The following is a 23,291-nucleotide window of genomic DNA, read 5'->3' as shown; positions in this document are numbered from 1 at the left end:
AATGACTATTCAAGTCCTTAGTTAATTTTTAATTGGGTTGTTTGTTTTTTGTTGTTGTTGAGTTCCAGGAGTTCTTTATATATTCTTCATACTGATCCCTTATCTGGTGTATGATTTACAAACATTTTCTCCTATTCTGTAGATTGCCTTTTCACTCTGTTGGTACTGTTCTTTCTTACTAATGAAATTTTCATTATTCGGAATATGTAAAGTATACTGTCTATATTATCTAGCTATAAGTAGTGGTTTTTATAAAGTATTTAAATAATAGGAAAGTATTCTGTCAGGCACTTGATTTAATATTCTTAAACTGGCACAAAGTCAAATAAATATCAGTGAAAGAGAAAAGGTTTAAAACATGCCTGTGGCACAAATATTAATTTTTTCCATGTAATTATATGAAAGAAAATAAACAGCAAACATATTTCTAGTTAATTTTCTGAAAACCTCTAAAACTTTTGTAGAAAATTCAAAATTATCTTATACATTTCTTTTAAAATCTTGTTCCTTTAGAGTTCTGTAAAATTAATTATTTAAAAAATTCAAAATTTAAACTATTGTGTTAATCATAAAAAAGTATATTTACCTTTGGTAGTGAAGGTTCATACTAATAATAGTGACTGTTTCTAAACTGTGTTACAGTTTAGAAGTACAGTTCCTGAAAGTTGTATTGGTAATCTTAATGGGTTTTTACCCCCCTTATTAAGCTTATACCCTCATATAAGCTTAATTTATAATGTAAATTGCCAAATCCTAACCCTAATTTTTAGTTCTGAAAGTTAGCCTTTTTAGCTGTTGTGCTTTTTTCATGCAAGATTTACTAGTTGTGTATCCTGAACTATTGTCTGTCAGGAGTAATTGGTATGCTGCTGTTATAGCAATAAAATGATTGGATCAAACCAGCACAAAGAGGGACTAGTGTTATGATTTCAGTATTGAAACACTGTATAATATCAAACCATTCATAATGTGGCCAAGGAGACAGATATATCTAGTGCAAACTTGCCTCCTTTGTAAATTAGGTCAGCCAATAATTTTTACAGAAATAAAAGACTAGATCATGATTTTATCAAATAGCAAATAGTTCAGAACATTCTTTATTGATCCTTTGTGTTAATCTTGGTGCTTTTTTAGTAAAAAAAATATAGTATTGGTATTTATTTCTTTACATGACCTTGCTCCTCTTCTTTTTCTTAGTTCAAAATAGAGCATACATTTGTACTCCCCTGGTGGGAACATCTCAGGAAATATGGGATGTTAATATTGCATCTAAGGACTGCATGACAACGCAGAGAACAGTTACTGGTATACAAATGCACATACCAAACACCACACTATACACCACCATTCTCCCTTACTCCCTCCCTGCCTTGAATGGGGCAGACAGAATTCACCAAAAACCAGAGCAGAGTTAACCATAAAGAGTTCATTATTTTGGCTTTGGGGCATAAACTGATGGAAAAGAAATTGAGTTTAGTAAATTATGCTATGAATCACTTCTTTGTAAATTCACTTATGGATTCCTGGTCTCATAATTTATCTGTTCTTTTGGCAAGTTTTTATTGCCTCTCAGGATCTCCATTACCAAGGCCCAGAGGGTGACTTAGTAATTAAGGATGAGGAGTCTAAGACACCTTTTTTCTTCAGCATATAAAGACTATTTCCTCAGAGATCCAACTCAGCACAGCTCTTGGGAGACATGACTTCTGGAAGAACCCCAGATTTTTTCAAATGACATGATTTTTTTTGATGTGAATCAAAAGAGGGGTCCATAATTATCTGATACCCAGATAATTATGATACTTTACATCTTGACTTTTTGGCAACAGCTTTATCGAGATATAATTCACATACCATACAAGTCTCTCTTTAAGTGTACTGAACTCAGTGGTTTTCATAATATTCACTGAGTTGAACAACCATCAAAGGAATCTTAAAATATGTGGGTTTTTTGACCTTTTTTTAAACTTAGCATAGTGTTTTTGAGGTTCGTATCATGTTGTAACGTGAATCAGTACTTCATTTCTTTTGATTACTGAGTATTAATCCATTTTGTGGATTTATTTATTCATCAGTTGATGGACATTTATGTTGTTTACACTTTTTGGCTCTTATGAGTGGCTCTAATGGTGTTATGAATATTTGTGTATAAATTTTTGTGTGGATGTATGTTTTCATTTCTCTTGGGTGTATACCTTGGAGTGGAAGTGCTGGATCATGTGATAACTCTGTGTTTAATCTTTTGAGGAACTGCCAAACTACTTTCCCAAAGTGTATACACCATTTTACGTTTCCACCAGCAATGTATGAGGGTTCCAATTTCTTTACTTCCTTGCCAGCACTTGCTGTTATCTGTATTTTTTATTATAGCTATCCTAGTGGGACCAGCTTAAATCTTGAATCACATATACCTGTGCCTTATCGTTGTGGCCTGTTTTTTCTTGCGTTTAATTATGGTGATCCTTGTGTGACTGGCCGCCTCTTACAGTTGCTAATTGCTCTACCCATGTGTTCACCCATCTTTTTGTTCCTCCTTTACTGCGGATCCAGACAGGGCTTGATGACTGATCTTGGATACACCAGCACCTGCCCTTGAAGAAGATAGAGGTGTTTTTTTTTTTTTTTTTTTTTTTTTTTTTTTAACTTTCAAGACTGCATTTATTTGTCTGTAGAAGATAGCCCTGGGCCAGCCTTTTCACTTTTCATACTTGCGGGAACCTGTGACTCAGTTCTACTTCTGGGAATCTATCCATTGCCGCCATCTGCCCAGGACCCTTCCTCCTCATTCTTCAAGCCCACAGCACAACCGGAGTGTGGTATATTTCTCGATAGCTCTCTAGCCAAGGACATATGTGATTCAGAAGTATTGTTGCTATAGTTCTGATGATCTGGGTCTTGTTTCTCCAAGTCTTTGGCTCCTTCCAAAACATCACTGAGAACTTGTATGTATTCAGTTGCACCTTTGAGGATATCAACTTTGCTAGGCTTCCTGCTTTGGGGAAGAAACGGCACCAGCGTCTTCAGTTTGGCAAAACCACGGTTGAGATTTTTTATCCGCTCGCGCTCCTTGGCGTTGGCCACGCGCCGCCGCTCCAGCACCAACTGCAGGTCCTCCGTGGACGAGTAGCCGCCCGACGGCAGCCGCTTGAGCCGGCAGATGGCGGCCAACTGGGGCAACGGCCCGAACTGCTCCCGCAGCACGTCGTCCAGCACCTCGGCCGGTGGGGCCCTCAGGAGCGCGGGCGCGGCGTCCATGGCGGCGCGCGGGGGTGGGAGGCCGGGCCTTGCCTCGCGGGCACCTGGGGCCACGCGGGGCCGTGGGCGGCGGCGGCCCGGCCACCTGCCCCCATCCCCCTGCGCACCTGCGTACCTGCCCCGCCCGCTCTCGAAGATAGAGGTTTTAATAGCTTCGTATAGAAATAGGTTGTTTCATTTTTTTTATTTTTTAAATATTTTTATTTATTTATTTATTTATTTATGAATGTGTTGGGTCTTCGTCTCTGTGCGAGGGCCTTCTCTAGTTGCGGCGAGCGGGGGCCACTCCTCATCGCGGTGCGCGGGCCTCTCAGTATCGCGGCCTCTCTTGTTGCGGAGCACAGGCTCCAGACGCGCAGGCTCAGTAATTGTGGCTCACGGGCCCAGTCGCTCGCGGCATGTGGGATCTTCCCAGACCAGGGCTCGAACCCGTGTCCCCTGCATTGGCAGGCAGATTCTCAACCACTGCGCCACCAGGGAAGCCCTGTTTCATTTTTTAATTACTGTCATCTGTTCATCTATTTGATAATAGTTATATACTAAAATATATACCTGTGAAGTTGTTTATTACTGTAACTGTCATTTGTGGAGAAGAAAAAACTTGCTACTAAATAACTTTTTTTCCTCTCTTTTTCAGAAGTGGTTTACAAAGTGCATGTTAAGTACAAAACTATGGTGTTAGAAGTTACCTTAATGGTTACAACTCTTGGTGGGTGGAGTGACTGGAAGGGGATTTCTGGAGTGCTGGTTATCTTATGTTTCTTGATAGTGGAGCTAGTTACATAGATGTGTGAGAATTCACCGAGCTATAGACTTAGAGTACATGTGTCTTTGTTATACTTCAATAAAAACTTAAGTTAAAATCGCTAACATTGTTTAAATCATTTTTAGCACTAGTAAAGGTTTTCATTTGTCATATTAACTACCTTTTAAATAAGTATATTCCATTTTGAGTCATTATATTTACTACCTTAAATTATCACCATTCTTGTATGTACATTGCATTGATGTAGATGCCATAATTTCAAGTCCCCTTGTTCAGCTGCTCATAATTTCAGAGATTTAATGATTTAGATTCTTAGATTAGCTGTAGAAAGTTTGCTTTTATGTTCTGCTGTGTTGCTTTAACTGAATGATCTTCAGCAGCTCAGTTTTGGCTCTGGTCTTTCTGTATGTATCTAAAACTTTATGAAATGCAGTAGTTGTGCCTACTGTCTATTGGTGAGTTCAGGTTCTCATTAGAGACTAGAGTAGTATGAAGGAAAGAACTATGAAAGAGAAGCTATATATATATATATTTTTAAAATTAATTTATTTATTTATTCCTGGCTGTGCTGGGTCTTCGCTTCTGTGTGAGGGCTTTCTCTAGCTGTGGCGAGCGGGGGCCACTCTTCATCGTGGTGCACGGGCCTCTCACCATCGCGGCCTCTCTTGTTGCGGAGCACAGGCTCCAGACGTGCAGGCTCAGCAGCTGTGGCTCACGGGCCCAGCTGCTCCGCGGCATGTGGGATCCTCCCAGACCAGGGCTCGGACCCGTGTCCCCTGCATTGACAGGCAGACTGTCAACCACTGTGCCACCAGGGAAGCCCCAGAAGCTATATTTATATTAGTTCATTGTTTATAGTAATCCATCTAACATAGTAACCATATAGATGTATAGAAAGTATTTGATGTAATTATCACTTTAAAATGTGATACCAGGAGAAAACCAGTATTGACTAATCAAAGTCTTTTGAATTCTAATCCTTTTATCTATTTTTACTATCATAGGTTTTGGAGAAATTGTTTGATTTTGACCAAATATGTTATGCTGCTGAAGTTAGGAAGATACACAGTAAGATCAGTTTTTTGGTTAATAGAAGTTCTGAAGTAGGCTTATGTTATGTAATCTTTATTTCTAAAAATTGGGTTTATGGGTAAGAGGTATCAGAGAAAAATGACTCATTACAGCCATTTTATATTCTGATGAGGAAAGGGCAATTCTGCCCTATTACAGGGATATTTTCAGTGGAATCTGAGAACTGTTTAAACAGTATAATAAAACACATTAACCATCTTCTTAATATCTTATTGTGTCTTCTAGGCCTTCCTTAAAGTTTCCCATGTCTCAATGGACTCCTGAATATAACAAGCTCTATACCTTAAAAGTGGATATGAAGAGTGAGATTCCTTCTGATGCACCAAAGACACAGGAGAGTCTGAAAGGGATCCTCTTGCATCCAGAGCCCATTGGGGCAGCCAAAAGTTTTCCTGCAGGAGTTGAGATGATTAATAGTAAAGTGGGGAATGAATTCTCACATTTGTGTGATGATTCTCAAAAACAAGAGAAGGACATGAATGGTAACCAACAAGAGCAAGAAAAAAGTGTTGTTGTGAGGAAAAAACGCAAAAGCCAGCAGGCTGGCCCTTCATACATGCAAAATTGTGCTAAAGAGAACCAGGGAATATTAGGATTGAGACAACACCTAGAAACACCAAGTGATGAAGATAACGATTCCTCTTTTAGTGATTGTCTTTCTTCTCCTTCATCTAGTCTACATTTTGGAGACTCTGATACTGTGACTTCAGATGAGGATAAAGAAGTCTCTGTAAGACATTCCCAGGCAATTTTGAGTGCTAAAAGTAGAACTCATAGTGCACGGTCCCATAAGTGGCCTCGGACTGAGACAGAATCTGTTTCAGGATTGTTAATGAAAAGACCCTGTTTTCATAGCAGTTCATTAAGGAGACTTCCATGCAGAAAGAGATTTGTGAAAAATAATTCCTCCCAGAGGACACAGAAACAAAAAGAGAGGATATTAATGCAGAGGAAAAAACGAGAAGTGTTAGCCCGAAGAAAATATGCATTGCTCCCCAGTTCTAGTAGTTCTAGTGAGAATGACCTCAGCAGTGAATCCTCTTCCAGCTCATCAACTGAAGGAGAAGAAGATTTGTTTGTTTCTACCAGTGAAAACCACCAAAACAATCCAGCTGTTCCCTCAGGTAAAAATTTTGTTTCTTAAGTTTAGTATAGCATGGAGGCTATTGCATTGTGTTTGTGCTTATTTTCTTCTACATTTTAGTGATTTCATTGTATTTAGAAGGAATATGAGGCTCTATTAACTTTTATTTTTAAGCCATATAAATAAATTACCAACTGTAATATTAAACCATGACCCCAATTCTAAGATACAAATTTTAAAAATTTCTAAAATTTTAAATAGAAAATTTAAAATTTTTCTGGCAAAAATAAAGCAAGAGGTTTTTTTTTTTTAAAAGGAATTCCTTTTTTATTTTATCATTTATTTATTTATTTATTTTTAGCTGTGTTGGGTCTTCGTTTCTGTGCAAGGGCTTTCTCTAGTTACGGCAAGCAGGGGCCACTCTTCATCGCGGTGCACGGGCCTCTCACTATCACGGCCTCTCTTGTCGCGGAGCACAGGCTCCAGATGCGCAAGCTCAGTAGTTGTGGCTCACGGGCCCAGTTGCTCTTCGGCATGTGGGATCTTCCCAGACCAGGGATCGAACCCACATCCCCTGCATTGGCAGGCAGACTCTCAACCACTGCGCCACCAGGGAAGCCCCAAAGCAAGAGGTTTTATTGGGGTTTTTTTTTTTGTGTGAAAAAGTTTTTATTTTATACATAATCAGATTATATTTTGTGAGTTGTTGATTTATGGTACAGTTTTTTTCCCCATAGTGCTTCTTTAGTACGTTTAACTTTTGAGTGCCTTTTCAGATAGCTATGTGATGGATTTCTTTCACATTCAACTACAGTAAGAACAATTCTAGTCACTAAAAAAAGACACTTATTTTTCCTTTAAGTACTCTATTCTTACTGTTTACTCTTCCTTTGTCATGTTCTCTATAACGGAAAAATAAATTCAAGCATTTGAGAGGTAGCTTTTATTCTAATACTGGAACACAAACTTTTAGTCCTGACGGTGCTCAGTAGAGCCTATGATTAATCAGTTAAAAATGAATCGATAGATGATTAGCTTGAGTGCACCCCTCACCACAGTAAATGTTATATTTAACTAGAATAAGTTCATGTACAGTCTCTGAAGTGTATGTTCCATATAAACCATTTTTACAGTTTGTTGTAATTTAAGGTAATTTGATGAAGTGAGCATTGAGGAGTGAAGTCTGAACTGAGGTAAAAGATTAATTTCTTGTGAAAGTGTAAGGAAAGTGGGGTTGGGAGAGCTTTTTAAACGGCTAAGGTAATGGTTTCCAATTACTGACACAGAGCTTTCCTAGTCTTTGCCTGATGTCCTGCCTGTTGAGGACAAAGCCTACTTACTAGTCTCCTGTGCAGATATGCCATTTCTCCCTCTTCTCTCCTTCTATATGGGTCCCTTCCTTTTCCAAGACACCCTTTCCTCTTCGACATTTATTTTTCTATTCTTGCCAGAACCCTGAAATCAGCAACTTTGTTCTTAATTTTAGTCTTAGCTATGGTTAGTTCATTTTTTTTAACCTACCCAAATATTTGTTTTAAAAAGAGTTAATTGAGATCACCTGCAGCTGAAAGGAGGTTACAGCACCCATTCCCTGAGGTTTCTTGAGAAAGAGGGAGGTGAGAATAGGAATTGTCTTGCTTAATTGTCACATTTCACATTTTTCTCAGGTAATTAGAATGTGAAGACTCTAGTTTGGGGAGTAGGAGCAGCAGACTCCAATTTCTGCTTGAAATTAGTGAGGCAGGATGGTTGGTGATGTAAAGCAGAAATTCTAAGGAACGGATATTTGTAGGAAGCATGAGAATAGAGTAAATATAGGCCTGGATCTGTGTTTTTATCTAGGAAGAAAGGAGTTCATATGTCCTCAAGTAGTCAAGATAAATGCAAACTCTGTAATTCATTTTTAAATCTTGTTTAGTACTAATTGTAGCACGTGGGTTTTTAAACTGTCTCTCTTGGAAGAATTACATTATTTTCAGGCATTATCCTTGTTTGTCTCCGGAAACACAAATCCAAAAGTTGAAGCCAAGTACTCCTGATGTTTTCTGGTTCCTAGACCAGTGTTTTAAACTAGTTTTTTGGTTTTTTTTTTTAAAAACATCTTTATTGGAGTATAATTGCTTTACAAGGGTGTGTTAGTTTCTGCTTTATAACAAATGAATCAGCTATACATATACATATATCCCCATATCTCCTCCCTCTTGCGTCTCCCTCCCACCCTCCCTATAAACTAGTTTTTAATAATAACATTCACTTGGTGTGGAATTTTAAAAGTACCAAGAAAGTATAAAATAAAAAGTAAAAGTTTACCTCTTCTTCTTAGGTCCCAGTCTTACTACCCAGGAGTGATCAGTTAGCAGTTTCTTCTTATCTCCTGCAGAAAATGTGAAAGTATATGTAAATATAAATAAATAATGTGGGTTTTAAAAATATCAGTATGTATAGTTATCTCTTTTTTTTTTTTTAATTTATTTTATTTTTGGCTGTGTGGGTCTTCGTTTCTGTGCGAGGACTTTCTCTAGTTGTGGCAAGTGGGGGCCACTCTTCATCGCGGTGCGCGGACCTCTCACTGTCGCGGCCTCTCTTGTTGCGGAGCACAGGCTCCAGACGCGCAGGCTCAGTAGTTGTGGCTCACGGGCCTAGTTGCTCCACAGCGTGTGGGATTTTCCCAGACCAGGGCTCGAACCCGTGTCCCCCGCATTAGCAGGCAGATTCCCAACCACTGCGCCACCAGGGAAGCCCCTAGTTATCTCATTTTTTAAAAACAGATGCAAAGTATCCCCTGTGCATGGATGTTCCATAATTTATTTAACCAACTTTTGTTGATGAATATTTGCCACATTCATTAGCATTCAGCCTTCACGCATTTTTTGCACATCCAGGCAAGCATATCTTAAGGAATAATTTTTAAAAGTATATCACAGGGTATATGCATTATAAAATTTGCTAGCAGCTGTTGCCAGAATGTCCTCCAAGGAATTTGCCTCAAGTTCCTTTACTACCCAACAGTGGATGATGTCATGATAGTAAAAATACCCAGTATTTGGGTATTTACTCTGTGCTGGTAATGTTCTAAGTGTTCTAAGTGTTTTATTTAATCCTCCCAGCACTCCTATGAGGTGGATTCTGTCATTATCACCTTCATATCACAGACAAAGCATTTAGAAAACCATTTTAGAATGATTTAAATTCAGAATAAACAAGTATTGATGGGACTTAGCTGTACTGTCTAAACCTAAGTATTGATGGGACTTAGCTGTATTGTCTAAAAATTTTAGTGCTCTCAAAAAGTTGACTTCCTTAGATTCTTAAGAGATAGGGTTTTCTTCTAGATACATTTCTAGTGCTGGCTTTCTGACTCCAAGTCTAGTATGTTTTAGTGTGTGTTAAGAATTAGAAGAGGATTGGAATGACTCAAAGTTTAATTAGATTTATCTACTGAACTTTAGTAATTTGATTTGTAATATGGATGGATAGTAACGAGCTACTGGGACAACTTTTTCATACACTATCCATCGGTACTTATTGGCTATTACTGTAGTGAACTGATGGAAAGAATGTTTTACATGTTAAGTATTTTGTTGTACCTTCAAACTCTCTAAGGCAAAACAGTTGTAGATAATTAATGGGTTTTGGCAGATTAACTAAGAATTAGTTACTTAAGTCAGTACTTTACATTATAACAAATATTGGTTCATTTGTTGTAATCCCTGTGTAGTCCCGATTTGCCTCTTGCTTCATTATTGTCTTTTAAATTTATTAGAGCTCTCTATTCAAGCCTAGAAAACCAAAATGACACACAACTTGAGTTGTTGGACATTGGGTTATTCCTGTTTGCCAGTTGGGTAGAAAAATTATACATCCTGTTTTGGTCCCTATAATATTTGCCAAGAACTTAAGATGTTTTAAAATAACCCAATATCAGCTGAGTTTCAGAGTGGGCTATTCAGTGTGCCTTCTCTGAACTGCTGCTTAAATTTTTATTTTATAGTGCTGTAGCCTTTGGTTTCCCAATTAATTGTGCGTTTGAGGACCTCCTTATTAACTTTTTTTTTAATATATAGCTACTTTATTTATTTACTTATTTATTTATTTTTTTGGCTATGTTGGGTCTTCGTTTCGTGCGAGGGCTTTCTCTAGTTGCGGCAAGCGGGGCCACTCCTCATCGCGGTGCGTGGGCCGCTCTTCATCGCGGTGCGCGGGCCTCTCACTATCGCGGCCCCTCCGGTTGCGGGGCACAGGTTCCAGACGCGCAGGCTCAGTAGTTGTGGCTCACGGGCCCAGTTGCTCCGCAGCACGTGGGATCCTCCCAGACCAGGGCCCGAACCCGCGTCCCCCGCATTAGCAGGCAGATTCTCAACCACTGCGCCACCAGGGAAGCCCTATTAACTTTTAAATTAAGTATTTATAGATTATATTTCCTCCAGACTTGAAGGAAATGTAAATACCGTATATGCCCCCAAATAAGAGAGCTAGAATATGTCAGTCCCATTTTCCTACTGAGGAGAAAAAAAAGTTTTGACTGTCTTGAAATATACACTTTTAGGGCTGTAGTTAAAATAGTCAGCTGTCTTAAAAGTAAATTACTAATTTATTTGCATATATAAAATGTTGAATAAATGTCAGTTTAGAAATATTGCTTATTTGTACCCAGATTTTCTGATCACAGTTTTATTCACACAGGCACCTTAGACTTTGGTGACTTGGTAATTGCTAGAACCACTTTTTAAGTCATTAGACAGTTTTGAAGATCATATTATCCTCATCTTTGTGTGAGACGTAGCACTTGCGGACTCCCATGAGTTACGCTGTCACTGGAAATTTTATCCCGAACTACAGATACCATTTTCCCTTATATTATGACTGGGAAATCCCTATTTCACAGGGTTTTTTTTTTTCTTTTTATCCAACAGCTATATATTCATATTTTCTGACTGCACTCCATACCGTATTGACCTAAGAGTTTTACAAGTTTGCTTAAGATGTTCAACCCTTGGAATTGTAAAGTCCTAACACTAGGAATTATATGTAAATCCGTGAATAATTCTTTTTTTCCTTTTCCAAAAATAACATTGATAGAGTTTTTGTTGTTATTTTATTATTTTTATATGGGAATTTTCACATATTTTTAATATAAAAATATATAAGTGTACAATGAACTTCCACATATTCATAATCTAACGTCAGTTTTCAGCATTCTGCCATTCTTATTTCATCGCTCACCCCTCACTTTTTGTTTTTTTAGTGGAGAATTTCAGAACAATTTCTGACATCATACCATATAATTTGTTTTATATACTACATCTTTCCTGCAAACTGGTGGATCTAAAAGCTTGATTAGATTCAGCAACTCTTCCTTGGTGGTGCTGTGTACTTTCTGTTGCATCGCATGTTAAAATTGATTAGAGGTTTCAGATGGTGTCATCCTGATCCTTCCACCATAAAGTTCCCAATCAACATTTCATGTAATACTTTCAGCAGCTTTGATGATCTTGCCTAGATCCATTATTTCATTAGGGGTTGTAAAATGCTGACTTTCTATCATTCTGTTACATTTATGAACAGAGGTTATTTTATAAGGAAGAATTCTCCTTGCATCAGCTAATTGTTTACTCTGAAATGAAGGTCATACAGTAAATGTAAGATGAATGCTTGAGTCTTTACCTTCATTTACCACTTTTCAGAATAAACTTCAGCAATATTCAGAGAGGTTTTTCATTTTCAATTATCATTTTGAACTCATGGATTTTAGCATAGTTGATGTGTTGCAGTCTTTTTATTCTTTTTGATGTTCAAATAGTTTCATCTTTGGCCAGTGGGAACATCTTCAAGTTGCTTTGTGTCTTTTTTTTTTTTTTAATTTTATTTATTTTTGTCTGGGTTGGGTCTTCGTTGCTGCGCACGGGCTTTCTCTAGTTGCGGCAAGTGGGGGCTACTCTTCATTGCTGTGCGTGGACTTCTCATTGTGGTGGCTTCTCTTGTTGCGGAGCATGGGCTCTAGGCGCGCGGGCTTCAGTAGTTGCAGCACGCGGGCTCAGTAGCTGTGGCTCACGGGCTCTAGAGCGCAGGCTCAGTAGTTGTGGCACACGGGCTTAGTTGCTCCACGGCACGTGGGATCTTCCTGGACCAGGGCTCGAACCCGTGTCCCCTGCATTGGCAGGCGGGTTCTTAACCACTGCGCCACAAGGGAAGTCTCTGGTTTGTGTCCTTTTGATGCCACTCCAGTAGTCTTTGATAACTTCCTTACTCTCTGATGTAACAAGATAGTCCCGATTCATCCTTTACATTTCCTGTTCCAAACCTGGAACCAGTCATTCCAAGTACTCCTGATTTCCTTTTATCGAGAAGTGATAGTTAGAAGCTATCCACTGGGAACGAAAGTGCTCATTGTTCTACTGGGTTATCATTGCTTTTTGTCTTTCTTAATGGACAGAGTTAGGAATGTAAATATTTTAGAAAGATAAATCATTAATTCATGTGACTATTTCCATTGAAAATTTAGGATTAGGGTTTTTATGTAAGCTTGTGTTTTATTTTTGGATCTCTTTCCTCTTACATTGAAAATCTGGATTCTTAACAATATTAACAATTACTTTTTTATTCTATACAAACTATAAATACATAGACATAAGTGAACACTCATAAATGAATGTAAATGAAAATCTTTACAATTATTACTAACAGTAGTTCTATTGAATATAATAAAAAATTTTTCTGTGTGGTTCCTTTTTTGCCCTTGGCTTGTTTTCTGTGTGGTTATTCCACCAATTTAATATGCATTTAGGATCATTTGTTTTGTGGTTGTTGCAAGGTGTTTTGTTTTGTTTTTTAAGAGATTTGTAAAAATTTTTTAGTTTTGCTTTTTAATTATGTGAAATATTTACCTGGTTCCAAAGTCAAAACTTTTTTTTTTTTTTTTTTTTTTTATAAATTTATTTATTTATTTATTCATTTATTTTTGGCTGTGCTGGGTCTTCGTTTCTGTGCGAGGGCTTTCTCCAGCTGCGGCAAGCAGGGGCCACTCTTCATCGCGGTGCGCGGGCCTCCCACTCTCATGGCCTCTCCTGTTGTGGAGCACAGGCTCCAGACGCGCAGGCTCAGTAGCCGTGGCACGTGGGCCCAGTTGCTCCGCGGCATGTGGGATCCTCCCAGACCAGGGCTCGAACCCGCGTCCCCTGCACTAGCAGGCAGATTCTCAACCGCTGCGCCACCAGGGAAGCCCCAAAGTCAAAACTTTTAAACAAGATATATTCATTGAGGTCTAGTTTTCCACCTCTGCTCTCTCCTCCTATCTTTTTCTCCCTAATAGATAATCATTTTTCACTAGTTTCTGTTTTAGTTTGTTGTTCCATTTTTTTCTCTTCAAAAATATTAGGGCTTCCCTGGTGGCACAGTGGTTAAGAATCCGCCTGCCAGTGCAGGGGACACGGGTTCAAGCCCTGGTCCGGGAAGATCCCACATGCTGCGGAGCAACTAAGCCCGTGTGCCACAACTACTGAGCCCGCGTGCCACAACTACTGAAGCCCGCACACCGAGAGCCCGTGCGCCACAACTACTGAGCCCACGTTCCACAACTACTGAGCCCGCGTGCCACAACTACTGAAGCCCGCGCACCGAGAGCCGAGCTCCGCAACAAGAGAAGCCACTGCAATGAGAAGCCTGTGCACCGCAACGAAGAGTAGCCCCGACTCGCTGCAACTAGAGAAAGCCCGCATGCAGCAATGAAGACCCAACACATACAAAAATAAAAAATAAAATAAATTTATTAAAAAAATTATCAAATATATATATGTGTGTGTGTGTGTATATATATATATATACACATACACACACACATACATACATCCTCCCCTTATCTTACTCAAAACATATCTCTTTTTTTCACTTAACAATGTATACAGTTGTTAGAGTATAGAGAGATAATAGAGGAATAAAAGTTTATATATGATGAGATATAAAGGATATATAGGCTTTCATTCCTCTATTCATTCTTTTTCATTCCTCTTTTATTTTTTCCACAGGTCCACAGTACTCCATTGTATAGTTACACCCTAATTTGTTCAACTAGTCCCCTATCGATGAACAGTTTGCAGACTTTTACTATTATGAATAGCATTGCAATGAATAGCTTTTTGTATATGTCATTTAATAGTTTTTGCCATTGTGTCTTTGGGATAGAATTCTAGGAGGGGATTGTTGAGTCAAAGATAAAAGAGTATGTTATTTTAAAAATATGGCTAGGTTTCTCTATGAGGATCGCAACCATTTTGGGTCCATCAGCAGTGTGTGAAAGTACCTATTTTCCCAAAGCCTTTCAAGCAGAATTAGTTGTCAGATTTTAATTTTTGGCCCATCTGAGAGGCAAGAAATAGTATGTCAGTATATTTTTAATTTGTATTTTTTATGACTAATGTTTGTGTCTTTTCATATATTTAAAGGTCATTTGCGTTTCTTATGATCAATCTGTTCATTTCATTTGCCTGTTTTTCTGTCGGAATGTTGGTCTTCATTCTTGCATCCATTTTTAGAAGTTTTTTATATATTAGAGGTATACATCCTATATAACACATTTTCCTCAAGTTGGTCATTAGTTTTTTGACTCTGCAATACTTCTTTACCTTGCCAAACTTTTTTTGGATTAGTCACATTTATTGACCTTTACTGTTCCTGGATTTTTGAGTCATAATTAGGTAAGTTTTTCCCACTCCAAGTTTATAAGGAAGCTAACCCATTTCCCCCCTAGCCCTTGTATTGTTTAACTATTTTTTTTTAAACGTATAAAGCACAGATCTATTTGATGTTTGTCCTCATGTACAGTGTGAAGAATGGATCCTTTTTGTTTCATGTGGCTATCCAATTATCCCAAACAAATCATTAAAGACTTTCCTATTGACTTGAGTTGCCACCTTTGTCATATGTTAAATTTCCATAAGTATTTGGATCTATTTATGGAGCTTTCATACTGTTCCATTGGTTGGTCTGCCTGTCCACGCACTAGAAGCACACTGTTATAGACTCTTTCATGTTTTCCTGGTTATTCTTGCCTGTTTATTCTTCCAAGTGAACTTATAATCAACTTTTTATCTGAGTATGGTGGTAGTGGGGAGACACATGATGATATTTTTATTGGGATTGTATTTGTAGGCTAAATTAGGGTGAACTGACATCTTTAGGATTTTGGGTATTCCTCTTCCAGAGTATGGAATGTGTTTTCATTTATTGAAATCTAGTTTTTTTTGTTTTTTGTTTTTTTAAATATTTATTTATTTATTTATTTATGGCTGTGTTGGGTCTTCGTTTCTGTGCGAGGGCTTTCTCCAGTTGCGGCGAGCAGGGGCCACTCTTCATCGTGGTGCGCGGGCCTCTCACTATCGCGGCCTCTCTTGTTGCGGAGCACAGGCTCCAGACGCGCAGGCTCAGTAGTTGTGGCTCACGGGCTCAGCTGCTCCGCGGCATGTGGGATCTTCCCGGACCAGGGCTCGAACCCGTGTCCCCTGCATTGGCAGGCAGATTCTCAACCACTGCGCCACCAGGGAAGCCCTGAAATCTAGTTTTGTATCTTTTTTTTTTAAAATAAATTTATTTATTTTATTTATTTATTTTTGGCCGTGTTGGGTCTTCATTGCTGTGCACGGGCTTTCTCTAGTTGCAGCGAGCGGAGGCTACTCTTTGTTGCAGTGCGCGGGCTTCTTATTGCAGTGGCTTCTCTTGTTGTGGAGCATGGGCTCTAGGCACGTGGGCTTCAGTAGTTGTGGCACGCGGGCTCAGTAGTTGTGGCGCATGGGCTTAGTTGCTCCACGGCATGTGGGATCTTCCTGGACCAGAGATTGAACCTGTGTCCCCTGCATTGGCAGGCGGATTCTCAACCACTGTGCCACCAGGGAAGCCCCCTAGTTTTGTATCTTGCAGGGAATGTTTTACAGGTTTTTTGTTTTTGTTTTTAACAGCTTCATTGAGGTATAATTTACCTACCATAAAATTCATCCATTTTAAGTATACAATTCAGTGATTTTTAGTAAATTCAGAGCTGTGCAGCCATTACTGCAGTACAGTTTCAGAACATTTCCATTAATCCCCAAAGATCCCGTATCCCTGTTTGTTTATAGTTAATCCCTGTCCAACCCTCACTTCTGCATACAGCCTCTAATCTGTTGCTGTCTGTATAGACTCGCTTTTTCTGGACATTTCATATAAATGAAATCATACAATATGTGGTCTTTTGTGTCTGGCTTCTTTCACTTAGCATAGTGTTTTTGAGGTTCATCCATGTCGTAGCAGGTATCAGTACTTAGTTTCATTTCATTTCATTTTGTTTAATTTTAATTTAATTCTATTCTGTTCTATTTATTTTATTATTTAGTTCCTTTATAGTATTCCATTGTATGGATTTGTTTACCATTTGTCAGGTGATGGACATTTAATTGTTTTTAGTATTTGACTATTGTGAATAATGCTGCTATGAACCTTTGGGTACAGATTCTTTGTGTATGTATATGTTTTCATTTCTGTTCGATAGATACCCAGCAGAAGAGTCCCAAAGAAGAGTCAAAGCTGTTAAAACTTCAGTAACTTTTGTGACTGCAAAAGACAGGAGCAGTAGTGTAACAGGAAGATTCTTTTGATAGTAATTAGCACCAGCTTGTTGAGTAGTTACGGCATGGTGATATACTTCATGTAAAGAGCCTGAGTTTAGAATTGAAATTAGGTGTTAATTCCAAGTGTTGCTCATGTTTGCTTGACAAGTTGTTTAAACTTTTAAGTTTCAGTTTCTTCATGGAGCTAGACATGCAGAATATTATATGTGGGACAGAGTATGTGCTCACAAATTGGAAGCTGTTCTTATTATTGGTATCATACCAGACTTAAGGCACAGGGGGACCAGAATAATCAATGATTTTGGGGGGTTCTTGAAGACCTCTGTCAGAGAAACCATTGTTTTTGTTACCATTGTTACACTACCCAGGTTATTACATTTTATTTTTCTCATGATGTATTAATACATTATTGACAGGGGGATTTTTGCTGAAACTACGTCTCTAGTCAAAAATGTGTTAAAAAGTACAAGCAAAATAAGTAACCTTAGAAGAAATAGCTAAATCACCTGCAGTCCCATCACTCTCAGCTGCACTCAAGTCTCTCGTCCTGTAATATTTCTACATGTAAAAGACATGAAAATGAAATTTGCCCAATAAGAAGTGACCTATTCTCTTGATTTTTTAAAAGCTGTATTAAGGTTAACTTCATAATTTTAGGAATGTTTCCTTTAAATTGTGTTTTAAATAATAGTCATTCTAAAGATGCCCAAATCTTGCCTAATTGTGATTATTATTTAGTTACATGATTTTTATGTATTATGTTCAAGTTATGCTTATAAAGATTCTTTTTAGAAAAATGATGTTTAAACAATAGAGTAACAGTGCCTAAATGAGTTATTTATATAACTTTTAGTTATACAATCTCTGTGTTCATAAAAAATTATATAAATTGAATTTTAATGCATTAGCAAAGCTAGCTTTGTATCATTTATCATTGGAACTTCAAAATGTTACATTTATATTTGACTTTGCATAACTGTGTAAAAGGTGTTTAATAATGTTAGGTGATTTTTTTTTACAGGCTTGTAAAGAAATTTCATGTATACATATATGGAGAAAAATCACTAATAAAGCTGATATATAGATGTAGCTTTTCTCCATGTAAAGTGGCAATGTCCATTTGGTGGGTTAAAATAAGAGAGGTTTTAAAAAAAAAAAAATCCATGGTCTTTTATTTTTATATATAATGCTTTTAGTTTTAAATATATGATTGCCTGTGTACTCTTACCTTAAGCTGCATCGTGTATGTGATTTTGAAGAATTAGAAAAGTAATTTGGAAATTGAATCGATAATATTATTTTAAATAGCCACTGAGTGCTGCTATTTTGTTTTTCTCTGCCTATAAGATATTTATGCTGTTAAAAATACATTTGACCTGAACGTGTGTATGTGTGTAATCTTTAGAACTTAGAAACTACTTTAAAAATTTGCACATCTCATAATTTTTAAATCTTAGTTTTTTTCTATTTAATGGATAGAACAATTTGCAAGTATTCCAAAATAGAAATATTATGGAATATTTTTAAAATAACTATTTCTCCAATCAGATCATATTTTATTGCCTCTGTGATTTACCAGTGCCTTCTTTGTTATCCTCTTTGGAGTATCAGACAGCATGTTATAGATCTTTGTCATGGGCTTGTAACCTCCTCCAGATACTGGCCAGCTTTTGAAGTAGTGCAGATATTTGATGATGTAGAGGTATATTCGAGATGAAATTCCAGGTTGTCTAGGAATGGTGCCTCGGGTGAAGGAATGTAGACTGCGTAAATTCCACAGTGAGAAGAAAGTTGAGCCATTTGTTGTCACTGTGCTAAGCAAGAGTTCTGTAAGAGTTGGGTAAAAGTGAATATACGGTATCAATGGAATACTACCGTACTAGTAGAAAATGTAATGAAAAAAGGGAGCATGTTTACAAGAGCAGCAAAGAGAATAAAGAGTCTAAGAATAATCTCAATAGGAGTATATTTAGCTTCTATGAAGAAAATTATGTAGCTTTATAGAAATTACAATTATAATCAAACCAAACCCTCAGTTTTTCTCCAGGTTTATAAATATGATATTGGTAGATGGCAAGATATGTTCTTGGATGAAAGTATGTATATTATAGAGATATCAGGGCTTTGTTAGTGATGCTTAATGCCAATCCAGTCCAAATCTCAAGAATTTTTCTCGGGCTTCCCTGGTGGCGCAGTGGTTGAGAGTCTGCCTGCTAATGCGGGGGACGCGGGTTCGGGCCCTGGTCTGGGAGGATCCCACATGCCACGGAGCAGCTGGGCCCGTGAGCCACAATTGCTGAGCCTGCGCGTCTGGAGCCTGTGCCCCGCGACGGGAGGGGCCGCGATGGAGAGAGGCCCGCGCACCGCGATGAAGAGCGGTCCCCGCACCGCGATGAAGAGTGGCCCCCGCTTGCCGCAGCTGGAGAAAGCCCTCGCACGAACCGAAGACCCAACACAGCCAAAAAATAAAAAATAAATAAATAAATAAAATCAAGTAAAACTTTAAAAAAAAAAAAAAAAAAAGAATTTTTCTCTCCCCTTGATTTTATAATCCTGAAGAATAATTAGGAAAACCTGAATCTACTAAGTATCAAAATAGAATTATTCCAGTCTTTTCAACAAATAGTGTTGGGACAGTTATGGATCTACATGCTAAAAAGGTGAATTTAGACCTTTTATATCATGTCAGACACAGAAACTAACAAAATGGATCACAGACCTAAATGTAAGAGCTAAATTATACAACTTCTAGAAGAAACATACAAATTCTTAGTCACCTTTGGCTATGCAGAGATTTCTTTAAAAGGTCACCAAAAACATGATCCATTAAAGAAATAGCTGATTTGGGCTTCATCAAAATGAAAGACTTTTATGTTTCATAAGACACCATTAAGAAAATGAAAAGAATATATACTACTATATATACTACTGTACATGCAGTAGAACGGCTATGATGAAAAAGAGACGGTAACAATTAGTGGCAAAGATGTAGAGAAAATGGAGCCCTCATTTTCCTGGTGGGAATGTAAAACTGAACAGTCACTTAGGAAAACAATTTGGCACTTCATTAAAATGCTAAACATAAATTTACCATAGTATTTAGAAATTACATTCCTAAGTATTTACCCAAGAAAAATGAAAGTACATGTATGCCTGAAGTACGTGTATTTATTTGTAATAGCCAAAAGAGAGAAAAATTCAGATGTCCATCAACAGAAGAATGGATAAACAAACTGTGATGTATTCATATGATAGGATACTGCCCAGCAGTAAAAAAGAATGAACTATTGATACACACACAACATGAATAAATCGCAAAATAAGTACACTCAGTGAAATAAGCCAGATATGAAAGTATATGTAATGTATTACTCCACTTATATTGAGCTCTTGAAAATACAAATCAATCCATAATGACAGAAAGCATGTTAGTTGTTGTAGGGATGTAGGGATGGGGTTAGAGGGACAATGATTGACTGAAATAGGGCATGTGGGATCTTTTTAGGGTGTTGGAAATGTTCTAACACTGGATTGAGGTGATGGCTGTGCTCCATAAACACACTAAAATCAGTGAAATGTACACAAAGTGGGTGAAATTTTAAGCTCTCAATATTCTTATTATGGGAAGATTTTTATCACAAGATATTACTTGTAAACTGTTGGCAGATCTTTACATTGACAGGTGATGGTAATGAAGAGAGAAGAATGTTTTAAAAAAGAAGACATTTTAGCCCTAGATTTGTGGAAAGTATAGCAAGAGAAGAAATGGAGCACAACTTTTCTTTTTTTCTTTTTTTTGTTTAACCATCTTGACCATTTTAAAGTGTGCAGTTCAGTTGTTTTAAGAATATTCACATTGTTGTGAAACAGATCTCCAGAACTTTTTCTTCTTGCAATTTGAAACTCTATACCCATTAAACAACTCCCTTTTCCTTCCACCCCCCAGCTCTGATAACCACCATTCCACTTTCTCTAAGAATTTGACTACTTTAGATGCCTCACATAAGTGAAATCATACAGTGTTTTTTTGTGACTGGGTTATTTCACTGAGCAGGGCCAGATTCTATTTATAATCTTATCTAATGCCATAAGTAAAAATTAGTTCTAGGTGAAGTAAATATTAAGGAAACACATTGCACCAAATATAGTATGTACCATCTTCTAGATGACGAAGCACTTTCTGAACTTGGAATACTTTAGAAAAGAACACGTACAAAAAAATTACAGATTTTTTAGCACAAAACTGAAAAGCTACTGTGTTTTTCTTAAAAGAATACCATATTACGTAAATAAAAAAACCTTGAAGAAAACTTAGAGAGAGTGTAGTATCTTCATTTTAGATATTAAAGGGTTGATATCTTATAGAATGTGAATATCTTACATAAGATCTTAAATCAGTACTTTCAGATATTACAGTATTAATATCTTTATATAAGATTATACAAATTCATATGGAAACTACTAAAAGTTTGTAAAGAACAAACAAAAATCGTAAGAGGAAACAAACGTGCAAATTAAGAGAGTAAGTACTGTTTTCACTTTGCATAATGAGCTCTGGTTTTAAAAACTTTGATTTGACAGATATGAATTTTACTTTTGTAATGAATTTCAGTCTTCAAAGTCAAAATAAAACTTTCTGTCTTTAAGTTAGCTGACAAGCATATGCTCTGTATGTTTTTAATTGAAGTATAGTTGGTTTACAATGTTGTGTTAATTTCTGCAAAGTGATTCAGTTATACATATATATACATTCTTTTTTTTGTATTCAGTTATACGTATATACAAAGTGATTCAGTTATACATATATATACATACTTTTTTTTGTATTCAGTTAAACATATATATACAAAGTGATTCAGTTATACATATATATACATCCTTTTTTTTTTTTTTTTTTGTATTCTTTTCCATTGTGGTTTATCATAGGATACTGCATATAGCTCCTTGTGCTGTATAGTAGGACCTTGTTGTTTATCCCATATGCCCTTTAAATGTTTTTTCTTTTTGTTTCCAGGAAATATTGATGAAGATGTTGTGGTGATAGAAGCTTCCTCCACTCCCCAGATCACTGCCAATGAAGAAATTAATGTTACCTCAACTGACAGTGAAGTGGAGATAGTAACAGTTGGGGAAAGCTATCGGTAAGATTTTAATTCCTAGTTGTATATTTGAAGTTTTAAATGTAAATATTTAGACACATTTGTGCTGCAGATATTTCATTTTTTTACTTTTTTTTTCTTTACCTAGTTTTAGGGTGTGTATACCAACCAGATTAGTGGTTGTCAAACCAGACTGCGTTAGATTCATCTGGGAAGATGATAAAATATATATTGTTGCCTGGATCATAGCCCAGACCAGCTGAACCAGAATCTTAGGAATCAGTATTTTTTTAAGCACCCCAAGTATACAGTGAGTGTTGAGTCATTGCTCTAGATAAACATCAGTTTTACTTGGTGTTTTATAAAATTGAATTTGTTTTATGATTCAGAGAGTTCACAGACTCCTCTGAAATTTAGATGTGAATAGTACATAAGTATTGGGAATGATATTGGTATCTCATTAATACCAGTGATGTTTATGCTATTATGTTAGGACAACTTAGTATAAAACATAGTTTTTGGATTTTTTTGTCCTTCACTCAGTAATTTTATATAAGCCCTGTAGTAAAAAATGAATGAGATATCCTCATTTGTTTTGATAAATAACTGGAAATGACATTGCCCTTTTGAGAATCACTTTGACGGAAAAAAAAAAAGAGAGAGAGAGACCGTAACACAATTCATTTTGTGCTTTAGATGATTACAAATACTGGTAAAGGAAGCAGTGAAGTACTCCTCTCTTTCATTTGATACACCAAACTGTGGATGAATCTTAATTTTTGTGTTGGAATGAATTTAGAAATGCATTTGCTTATTGTATTTTAATTTGTTACTGATCTTTAAAAAAAGCGTTGTTATTTTGGAAGCATGTTACAATCATACCTAGAATGTGCTTCTTTACTTGCCACTTTCCCACTGGAGTACTACTTCTAATGGCATGGAAGAGAGCACTCTATAATATATCCCTGTTTAAGTTTTAAATGATTTTCCCAGACTCCGAGGAAAATTGATACTCCACAGTATGTGCCACAGTTATTCTGTGACTGTCCATAGTGGTTGGTACAACACCGACTCCCTTTTTATGAGCTATAACAATTGTTGAAACTAAAGACCTGTTTTTTCGTGGAACTGGAGAGCTTTCTTTTCATGCAGACACTTAAATGTTCAAGCAGATGCATTTACATAGTGATAGACAGTGCTCTTGAAAAAGACACACAGTGCTCATTAGCCGTATTTATTTTCCTTATGGTTATCTAGAATATTAACATTGTCACTTTATTTTTTTTAATTTTTTTATTTTTTATACATCTATAAATATAGATATGTATACATACATACATATATACATTCTAGAGCTATATACATTTCTATATTTACATTTATATCTACATCTACCCCGT

At 37.0% G+C, this 23,291-nt stretch overlaps 2 protein-coding genes across 11 annotated transcripts in view; one reads left to right on the top strand and one right to left on the bottom strand.

The window, feature by feature from the left end:
- Window positions 1-23,291, top strand: part of RNF111 (ring finger protein 111) — a 94,871-nt gene that overhangs the window by 37,019 nt on the left and 34,561 nt on the right. For all 10 annotated transcript variants that reach the window (XM_007165951.3, XM_057543667.1, XM_057543666.1 and 7 more), the window contains 2 exons: window positions 5,339-6,237; window positions 21,807-21,933. In XM_007165951.3, the coding sequence (XP_007166013.1) occupies window positions 5,358-6,237; window positions 21,807-21,933 (1,007 nt within the window). In that variant the 5' untranslated portion in view covers window positions 5,339-5,357. The remainder of the gene's footprint in view (window positions 1-5,338; window positions 6,238-21,806; window positions 21,934-23,291) is intronic.
- Window positions 2,746-3,267, bottom strand: LOC103009688 (factor in the germline alpha). Its single transcript, XM_057543669.1, has one exon. The coding sequence runs from the start codon at window positions 3,253-3,255 to the stop codon at window positions 2,746-2,748; it is 510 nt and encodes a 169-aa protein (XP_057399652.1). The 5' UTR covers window positions 3,256-3,267.

The sequence above is a fragment of the Balaenoptera acutorostrata genome, chromosome 3 (assembly GCF_949987535.1).
Source record: "Balaenoptera acutorostrata chromosome 3, mBalAcu1.1, whole genome shotgun sequence".
Taxonomy (NCBI): domain Eukaryota; kingdom Metazoa; phylum Chordata; class Mammalia; order Artiodactyla; family Balaenopteridae; genus Balaenoptera; species Balaenoptera acutorostrata.
Note: the sequence above shows the minus strand (reverse complement) of the source record. Positions and strands in the feature narration are given on the sequence as shown.

What these genes read in the sequence shown, in the direction of transcription:
- LOC103009688 (XM_057543669.1), bottom strand. Translation starts at nt 3,255, where the DNA reads ATGGACGCCGCGCCCGCGCTCCTGAGGGCCCCACCGGCCGAGGTGCTG.